Source organism: Lolium perenne, chromosome 4, assembly GCF_019359855.2.
Source record: "Lolium perenne isolate Kyuss_39 chromosome 4, Kyuss_2.0, whole genome shotgun sequence".
In the NCBI taxonomy this organism is placed as follows: Eukaryota; Viridiplantae; Streptophyta; class Magnoliopsida; order Poales; family Poaceae; genus Lolium; species Lolium perenne.
In genome coordinates, this window is record NC_067247.2 from 33687469 (window position 1) to 33697971 (window position 10503).

The 10503-nt window shown below is 48.2% G+C and overlaps 1 protein-coding gene across 1 annotated transcript; it reads right to left on the reverse strand.

Annotated features, from left to right (window-relative positions):
• Window positions 1–1007: 1007 nt before the first annotated feature.
• LOC127292150 (leucine aminopeptidase) lies at window positions 1008–4926 on the reverse strand. The gene is made up of 4 exons (XM_051321501.2): window positions 3869–4926; window positions 3322–3555; window positions 2891–3217; window positions 1008–1475 (listed from the first exon to the last, which is right to left on the reverse strand). Exons 1-4 carry the CDS (start codon window positions 4850–4852, stop codon window positions 1185–1187), a joined length of 1836 nt encoding a protein of 611 aa, XP_051177461.1. The 5' UTR covers window positions 4853–4926; the 3' UTR covers window positions 1008–1184.
• Window positions 4927–10503: the final 5577 nt, after the last annotated feature.

Sequence of the window (10503 nt, forward strand, 5' to 3'; positions counted from 1 at the left end):
CTTTCCGTACATATATAGTTTACTCATAATTTTTGAGATAATGCAACCGTGGAAGATTTTGCTTGGCGGAATTCTTGCCGTTGTTGCAGCTATATATCTTTTCCTGACTGAAACCTTCAATGGCTTACTTTTGCTTTCGGTGTCGTGGTGATAATTTGTTCCATGATAAGTTTATAACCTAGACAAAATAAAACCACTACTATTTTGGTTGATTGGTTCGTCTTGTCATTTTTACATGATCGCTTGTCTAGTTCTTTTACTAGATTTTGGATCTGCTAAGGAGCTTTGGATGGATGATTCACTGAGTTCTTTATAGAGAATTAGTGGTGGTTTTCTGGGTGCTGGGTGCTATTCCGGTATGCAAGGTGTATTTCCTGAGCACGGTCTCTGCCTATGATTGACCCTAAAGATGTTCTCCGAACTAAACATCTCGGGATTCGTATAGAAAACCAAACAATTGGAGGAGAGTACCGTCCTTCAGAAAAAATTAACACTGAAAAGTAAGCGGGTTCATTTGAAGACTAACGTAGCAAGACAATCTAAGCGCTGACGCTTGCAATAATATTCAGAAATCAAAATCATAACAATTTGCATTAGCATTACACTGGGTTTTTGGCAGAATAATATACTAGCATTTTGCACATGCCCGATAACAACACCAGTTTTAAGTCTCCTATCCGTTTCAAAAACAAAACAAAAAATTAAGTCTCCTATCACAACAATCTAAAAAACATGATGTCTACCTCCTTCGCAGTGTAGTAGGCGTCTAAGCATTCCTTCAATCAGATACCAATGAAGAGACCCAAATTTTTCACAAATCCCGCTCAACGCTTGGTGCCCTACCAATGGAACACCGGGAGAAAGCAAGCGTTCTGTTTATCCAGCTCAATGGTTACCACCATTTAAACGAAAACTGGTTCCGACAGAGCTAGATCATCATGATAGCAGCCGTCCCACAGTATATGATATCAAGAGGCTTTTTTAGCTCCAAGTTTCTTCCAGGGTCAGACACAAATTACGGGCATGATCCCACATGATACATTACCAAAGGACAGTTCAGAGTTTTCCCCCATGGTTAGCTCCAGCAGGGGAGATAATTTTATGCAGAAGAAATAAGCGATCAAACATCGATGAAACATCACAGGCTTTCTCACTACATTAGAGGTTCAGTCAACCACATTCAACTACCCGTGCTTCGAAAGGATGCTCTCCACAACGCTGCGAGCTATTGGGTGGTAGAACTCGTGGGCCTCCGAGAAGATCCTCTTTGCAAGCATCTTCTCCTCCTCAGAACACTTTGCCAGCGAGCTGTAGAGCGGGCGCAGGTACTTCATCCTTCCCACTTGCTTCAGGCACTTCTCCACCTCGTTGAAGTAACACCTGCAGCCCGTGGGGATCGCTAGCTGGAGAAACGCGACTTTGACCTCGTAGTCACGGCTTTCTGACAGCTTGTACCGTTCATCAAGAGCAATAACCTGGATAGAGAGAACAGATGGCGATGGCATCAGTTAGTCTGAAATCACTAGAGCATGAGCAATGTGCGAAGAGGCTAAGAATGCAAAAAACAAGCAGCGGCTAAGAAATTCAAAAGTGCTACGACGATCTAGCTCTATCTAGTAGGCCCACACGCAACAGCAAAATGGGTAGCTCAACATTGAACAATTTAAGCTGGGACAGTCATGCATGATCTGACAAATGGAACAGCATGATTTTTTGTGCTAGAGTCGACTCTTGTACCAGAACCAGTTCTACAACTTTTAAAGTTAGACATCCACCATGCAGCGTTTAGAGCCAAAACTCTAAGGCCTGAAAAGTATTCCTAGCACAGGGTTTGGGCTCACGTTGCACACACCCTTATAAGTTGTGTCAATATTTATTTGAAAACAAGCTCTTGTCCACAGAATTCTACATTATAGTACAACATAAATGAATACTTCCATTAGCAATGACTAAAAATCCAAAGATAAAGAAAGTAATAGTATAATAATACAAAAGATGGTAGAAAACTCCAAAGCCTGAACACACCTCAAGGTTTTAGTACTTTCTAGATGTTTGGTGGCTTCAGTTTGTAGACCCGCGCTTGCTAGATACTCAAACATGGGATATGAGAACATTTTACATCAGGCATTTGGTAATTTCTAAATGAAGTAACCTAGCTGCAGAGGTTGCAACTTTAAGGCCTTTTCATTAGTAAATAAAACTAAAAAAGTGTTTTTGATAGAAATCTCCAAACATGTTACTCGAACTGAACCCACTGCCCCATGCAATCATCAAATAGGTTATTTGAATTGAACCCACTGCTCCACCATCAACAAAGTGAGAAACTGATAACTGTGATGTAGTTTTTCATGTTACCCCATAGATTCCATAATGGAAAGTAAAGTTCTCCTCGCATTCATAATATATATACTCTTCTATATGGTGAGCAAGGGATTCTTATAAAGCCCCCTCCACATAACTGATATTAAAGCTAGGAACTGACTGACATTTTCAACAGTGTACCTAACAAATTCCAACTAGAACTAATTAGCAGAATCTGATCCCTGAGAGAAACAGACAGACAAAGGAATATATGCTTCTGTTACTAATTTTCATGTAATTAAACTTCGTTTCTAATTCGATTTCCATTGGTAAACCAAAAGACACTATGTTGACTTGCTCTGGACGGATGAGCATTCTATCCACTTGGCTTTCAGCGGGGGTGCATACTTTGACAACAGCTAATTAGCTTTGGTCTCAAGGGATCAAAAAAATATTCCAACTGATCATGTTAAGATATTACAAGCTTTTTATGAAATAAATAAACAAGGGTGCTATGTAAGTTAGCTGCCAAAAAGATAGGCTGCGTGTACACAAAGACAGCATTGTTGCTTAGGCTAATAATACAAACCTGCGAGGCTTCAACATCTTTGGATAAATTCTCCAAGTAGAGCTCCCATTCCTGCCCACTCCAGTCTGCCACCTCATCTTCACTTGGAATTTTTCCAGACTTAAACTCTGCAGCTAAGGTGCAGATCTTCCTATAGGTAGCAGAATCCGGTTCCATGGCATCCGGAGGGATACCAGTACCCTCAATCCACACGTCAAGGTCAACTTGATTCTCTATCCCAGGAACATTGGCCTTCAGGAATTCAAGAAATGTCTCTGTATCTATCGATTGGAACTTGAAGGTGGCAATGTATTTCTTGAGGAATTCATCAAATGCAGGTCGGCCAATCTACCACAATCAACAAGCATGGCACAGTACACATTCACAATTAGTCCTCATTCATCAAAGAATGGTGCAAAAAAACTGTAAATCAAATACTGTGTTGTACCCACCTGGCGCTCGATGCGCCATAGGAACTGGAAGCCTTTCTCATAGGGCACCTCTGAGTACACATCATCAGGATCGATCCCTGCCATCTTCGGCTTCAGCTTGGTGAATTCCATGTTATCCTTGAACCTCTCCATCATTCTGTTCAAGCCCCTCCATCCAATTCCCATGTTTAAGGCTGCCCGCTCCTCGCCTTGCACCACCTCAACAATCCTCCTCTCGGCATATGTTGTGAACCCCTGTATGTAGAAAGGATGTTACCATGGGAACTCCAGATGAGTGTGTGAACCTCAGTAGTAATAGTTAAGAAAAAATTTACAGTATACTACTATGAGACGTGTTCTAGTTGAATAAAACTGCAACTCAGGCGATTCTAGGTCAAATTAAAATGCTTAAGGCTTTCATCTTAACATTACAAGGAGAGATTCTACAAACAGTTATCAGTACACAAAATGTAGCTCATGCAGGTGAATAAGTTAACGATTAGTCGCTACAGCTATGGGCCCTCATCAATCAATTAAGTAGATAATAAGAGAAGAAGAAGATGATGACCTCATTGAGCCAGAAGTCTTCATTCGTTTTGTTGGTGATGAGATTGCCAGTCCAGCTATGCGCAAGCTCATGCGCAACCACCTGCGCCCCTGCAGCGTCCCCCTTGATGACGGTGGGCGTGAGGAAGACCATCCTGGGGTTCTCCATGCCTCCGTAGGGGAAACTGGGCGGCAGGACCAGCAGATCGAACCTCTCCCAGTCATAGGGCCCAAACAGCGATTCGCCGACCTTGACCATGTCCTCGACGCCGGCGAACTCCCTGGCGGCGTCGTCGAGGAGCGAGTCCCCGCCCTCGGCGTAGACCCTGGTCCGGGGCCCGAGGTCCCTGGACCCGATGGCGCCGGCGGCGAAGGCGAAGAGGTAGGGCGGCACGCACTGCGCCATGTGGAACTCCTCGACGATGCGCCCCTGCGCGCACCAGAGCGCGTCGTCGCAGGCCCCGCGGTGGTCGGAGGGGACGGGGTCGCGGCGGGCCACGTGGCGCGCGGCGGCGACGGCGGAGAGGCGGGCCGGGACGTTGAGGAGGAGCGAGTAGGTGATGCGCGCGGCGGGGGTGTCGTGGCAGGGGAAGACGGAGCGGGCGTGGACGGACTGGCACTGGGAGAAGACGAAGGGGAGGCCGGACGCGGTCTGCGGCGGGGAGAGCCACTGCAGCGCGGAGGCGGCCGGGGAGGTGGAGAAGGTGAGGAGGAAGGAGGTGGTGTCGGGGGGCAGGGTGAGGGTGAGGGCCGAGCCGAGGACCGGGTCGGCGTCGGCGGCGAGCGCGAAGGGGATGGGGTCGGCGGGGTCGGTGGCGGTGGCGGCGGAGTGGACGGCGAGGGCGCGCGTGTCGAGGAGGAGGTCCCCGGAGTGCGGCGCGGAGAGGGTGAGGAGCGCGGAGGCGTGGATGGCGGAGGCGGAGAAGTCGAGGTAGAAGGCGAGCGCGGCGTGGGCGGTGACCGGGTGGGCGCCGTCGGTGTAGGAGTGGGGATCCACCGGCGCCATGGCTGCGGCGGAGCGAGATGGGAGGGGGAGAGAGACTGTGGGGAAGGGTTGGGTCGAGTTGGGCTCTTCGGTCGGGGTTTGGTCGAGCCCCCTGCTTTTGCTGCGAGATTGGAAGGCTCTTTGCTTCGGACCGCAAGTCACTCGGTCGCTCCCACTGCCACTCGCCGAGCCTTGTTACAAAAAGTGATCAATGAGATCATGGTCCAACTTAAAATTAAAAAGGAGATCATGGACCAACTTGATAGACATACAAGACTCTTAAGTTGCTTAGCCAGCTACACCATGTTGAATACATTAGTATTTTTTCGAAATGGGGAAATATTGCCCCAACTTCTGCATCTAAGAGCAACTCCAATAGCATAGCCGATTGTTGGCTATAAGCAAGATGTCATGTTATCTATAGCAAACATATAGCCAACAAGTAAAATAGTTGGCTATAAAGATGTACTACTTTTTCAATGGAGGACCCGCCTTTCATTCACACAACTTGCCTAGGAGCACGTGCTAGAGGTAGCTCTTGCATAAGAGCCCACTTACATTCTCTTTACTCTTCTCTCTCCTCCAACTAGACACAAATATACTATTTTAATCCTTATAGCCAGCTGACTAGAACTTATTGTACTTGCTCTAAGGGATGCACACGGCTTTTTTTATTAAATTATTCACAACACCTTACAAGAGCAATACAAAAGATTAAACTCGAAGCCACCTCGCTAAACCTACAGAGGGATAAGGGGGTGACAATTCACCAACTCACATCAACCAAAAACCAAATGCCTTCCCAGGCCGCCCAATAGCAGATGAGAAGCACATCCAGTTAAGTAGACTCTCAGCATACGCCAACGCACACACCATAGAAGTTGCTACCACCGTCTTCCTTGACTCCATCTTCAAGAGAGATCATCGCATTGACCATGCCAGGCCTGCCATCGATACCGCCACGGCGCCAGACGACTCCACCATCCTGCGTGAGTCCATCACACTGCATCCGTCCCGAGACACCACTGCACCATGTCGTGGTAACTCGACGACGCCGACACAGCAAAAGCACACCGCTCCACCTCAGCACCACCGCCATCCGTTGTATGCTCCAAAAACGATGCCCCAACAGGGAGAACAGCGTTGCGCGCCGCCATCGTCCGATCCGGGAGACCCGGTCTAGGGTTTCCCCTGGAGCAGCCCAGGCGAAGAACACATACTGCAGAGACAGTGCCTTCAACAAGGTAACGACGAAACACGCCGCCATCATCCGCCATGACCGAAGTCCGGGACGGCTTTCACCGGCAGCTGCACCTCGCCATCGGGGGCTAGGCGACGGATCGCGAGATCCGCCACGACTAGCCACACAACTAGCCGATCTTCTCCGGCGAGAGAGAAGACCACCACCACGGTGCCACGGTCAGCGGCACCAGACGCCTGCCACCTGCCACCAGGTCGACGCCGTCTCCACCATCCAGGGCCGCCGCCCTTGGTGTCGTGGTCCCAGACTTTGAGGAGGAGCAGTACGAGATCCGTCCCCGTCACCGCCTGCCCGGCGTAGCCGAAGCGAGGAAGGAAGGAGAGGACCGCGCCGCCAGGTCGGGGCTGCGCCGCCGCCCCCATCCCTGCCCGCCCGACGAGGCCTCGGCGAGGAAGTGAGGAGAAAACGCGCCATCAGACCAGGGCCACACTGCCGCTGCCATCACCGCCCGCCCGGCGAGAGGGCCGCGCCGCCATCATTCTCCAAGTGTTAGGGCCATCCCCTAGTGCGGAGGCGATCCTCCATCCGCCGCACCAGGGGACCTCGCGAGGAACCCCGCCGCCCCCGTCACCGGCCGCGCCAGGCTTCGCCGGCGGCGGTCTCAAGGGACGACAAGGTGGGGAGGGGGAGGGGAAGTCGGCGGCGGTGGCTAGGGTTTCCGCCCGAGTCGCCCTGGAGGGGGACGACCCGAGCGGTCCGTCCTGGAGTAATACATTAGTACTGGTCTTAAAAGAAAGAATGCCAAACGAAATCAGTCTTACAAGTCTTAACTTGCTTGAATATTTGATTTTTCTATTTCTCATCGACTGAGAATGCTCCCTTTACGTCCAAGAATCCTCCGATCTAAACACTAGACTAGTGTAAGTACAAAGAGACGAGTTTAGTGTGAAATGATGAATTTAGTGGATTTTGGTACAGTCTTGCTACGGTAATTTTCTAGGCATGGGGAGAAGTGCCTTCTTCTCGTGCGTACAAGGAACAACCTAAGATCACATAAAACACAAATTGCCTCAACCATACGTTCATCCTTTCAATACAGGAAATCACTCCTCAAATGTGAAGTCCTTGTTTTCAAGGGTGAAGTTCACATGTATTCTGTGTTCTTGATATAGGCTTTCGCTCCGGTATACTGATATAGCAGCAAACGATACAATTGTTGGAGCTCATTACAAACAAACCCAAACTAAATAAAAGAAAATTGCAGAGAAAATAATGTCAACAACTTTGAATCGTCGAAAACGATGATGACTCACAACCGCTGCGCCCTCGGGAGAATTCTCACCACACTCTTAGCACTCAAGGGCGTTGCATACCAAGCAACACCTTCAAGCAGGAATGCGCCGCTGTGTAATCTGTCGCATGCTCCTTGTAACCCGGTAACCGTAGTCTTTTCCTCTTGCTTTTCATATATCCGCTTATGTGTATGTCTATTTCTAAATTTGTTTCGTGCTCTCGTAACCCGGTAACCTTAATCACTTTCACTCTTTGGTTTTCATCTCTCCTCGCGTGTCTGTCCATTTCTATATTTGTTTGGCCCCCCGATAACCCGGTAACCGTAGTCTCCTTTCCTCTTGTTTTTCATCTCTATCCACACGTTTGTGTCCATTTTTATAATTATCTGGTCCTCCGATAATCCGGAAACCGTAGTCTCTTTTTCTCTTGATTTTCCTCTCTCTGTGTGTCTGTTTATATATTTGTCTCACCCTCGGATACTCCGGTTATCTTTAGTCTCTCTCTCCCTCTCCCTCTCATTCCATGCATTAAAGTCTTGTCTCCTTAGTAAGGCCATCTTCATCATCTATAGCCCCTAAAAATAGTCCCTAAAACCAAGTAGGGCAAGCCACTACTTATTCAGACCCAAAAGTGACACCAACTTGACTAGTAGCCCATATTTATCATCCCCAAATTTATCGTGTGTACTCAATGCTATGTTTGGCCTATGCACCCATTGGGACACAATACATGGTGGAACAAGGGTAGCGTCGGAGGGGGCATGCGTTAGAGGCAGCAGTGACAACGATGGGAGAAGGGTGGTAGCGTCAGAGGGGTGTGCGTTAGAGGCAGCAGTGACAACGATGGGAGCAGGGTGGTAGCGGTAGTGATGCCAATCTAGAGTAGGCTTGCCACTTCATCAACAACTAAAAAGTATTGTTCGGATGAGCCTCTTATAGTAGGGCTCTTATGAGTATAGGCATATGGCTCCCGAGCTACATGGAGCCATTTTATTTCTAACAAATTGGAAACCATATTTAAAATATTTTGTACACATTGGTGAAGATGGTTCTACGGACATGAACGATCTTACTCCTTCTGCTTATGGAAAAACACCAAGACACCAAGGCGAGGTGGATCTAAAACCCATATAGGGTTTCGCCCCTCTCACCGCCGGCGACGCTGTCAGTCCGCTCCACCTCCGGTGGCCTTGGGGCCTTGGAGGTGTGGTGGACCGCAGCCTCTCACCGGCGGGAAGGTTTCAGTTCTTCATTTAGTTCATTTTTGGTGTCTTCTTCGGGATGGTGAGGCGGCGGCTACTTTCTGAAGTCAGAATAAGGTCCTCCATGTCCTATCCTCGTTCCGGTGGTGCATCCAGCGCCGGCGGAGGGCGCGTGGAGTTGTGTGTCCGGCGGATCTCCCATGATCCGGTCGTCTTTCGTGTTCGATTGTGTGGTTTCAGGTTAGTCTCTTCCAATCTACGGTTATCATCATTGGCATGGTTGCTACTCTGGTGCACTGGTCCTTTGGGGCCTTAGCATGACGATTGTCCGTCTGTCTACTACAACAAGCTCTATTACGACAAGCTTTGCCTGGCTCCGGTGATGGAGGGGTGAGGACGGTGGCGCGCATTCGGCTCGTGCTAGTGTTTGTAGTCGTCGCTAGCTAGGTGGTCCAATGATCTATTTATAATTTTTATTACTTTTAGATATCTTTGTACTGCTGTTGATGATTATTAATAGATCGGTGAAATTTTCGAAAAAAAAAGATCTTACTGAAAACCGCGTTGTGTTTGGGCTACACTAAAATATTGCTCTAAGTAGACATTAAAAAAATCTTTGGTCTTCCTCTCGTTCTTCCTTTTTGTATAGACTACAAATGAACGCATAGTTCGTCCAAACTTTATATGTATGTACACTGTAATAGACATCCCTATGTAGATGCACGATTTTTTCATAATTGTTTAAAGTGAAAAGATAAAGTTTGCGAAGTTTTTAAAAATCAGGTTACCTGCAGCTTGGCTCCATTTTAAGGTTTTGGGTTCTAAGAGCATCTCCAGGAGCTCATCCAAATTTGGTCCTCTATATCTCCATATAGAGGATCATCTATAAAGATTCCTTTTTAGATGTCCCTAGTTTTCCAGCAGATCATCCATAACCAGGACATCTATATTCTCTCTTCTATATTTTAATACTATCCTATAACTACCATTTAACAGCCTGACCTCACCTCCTCCAAACCTCACCTCTGCCTCCTCCATCGGCACCGGCAGGGCGCCCTCCCTCGCCGTCCTCCTCTCACCACGGCCACGCCCCCAACTCTCCTCCGCGGTGGCGCCCCCGACCACAAATCCGTCCGCCCCGCCCCCATGCCCTCCGCCGGCCCCTGCTCCCCTGCTTCCTCCCAGCACGGCGCCCGACGACGGCTCCCTCCCATGCCCTCCGGCTCTCTCCTCGTCGCATGCAGCTTCCGATTCGCGCTGTAGGCGAGCGGAATCGCGCGGGAGGCACGCGGGCGAGGGAGCAATGATCCTGGCTTGGTCACCCAGATGTGGAGGACGCACCAAGAGCTGGATGGACATCTATCGACTCATGTCCATATACATGTGCTGCTGGAGATAGTTTTTTAGACTCGGTCCTCTATATGTCGTACAGATGTCCATTTGGATGATCTCCTGGAGATGCTCTAAGGGGCTTTTCAATCCACCCCTATTTTAAAGGCCATAGCAAGCCTCTTGGAGTCGATTTTTTTTCCTTTTACCTCAGCTAGAAAAAATAAATAAAAGATGTGTTTAGTGGCCCTGCTTCAGTAGCTGTAAGTTTCACACTCTAGAATGATCAACTGAGACAATAATGGTCCGATCTGTTTGGCATACAAAATTCGAAATTGCCTAACAAAAAGTACATACTATACTCTTTACAAAAAAAGAATGTCACTATATGAGAACAGGGTCGCAACTTGGTTCATTGAATATTACGGACGACTCCTCCTACACCTTTTTAGGTTTCCGAAAACAAAGACCTACCGCTAACAAGGAGCAGCATGCGTCAGGCCGGACATAGTCTGTTCTTTGTCGTGAATCTGAAACATGAATAGTTTGGAGGCCTGGGAATGGATGAATTCAGTGTAGATCTTTTATTCTGCAGATAACCATGAAATAGAACAAATAATAAGTACTTTGTACACTGTTTGTCACAAA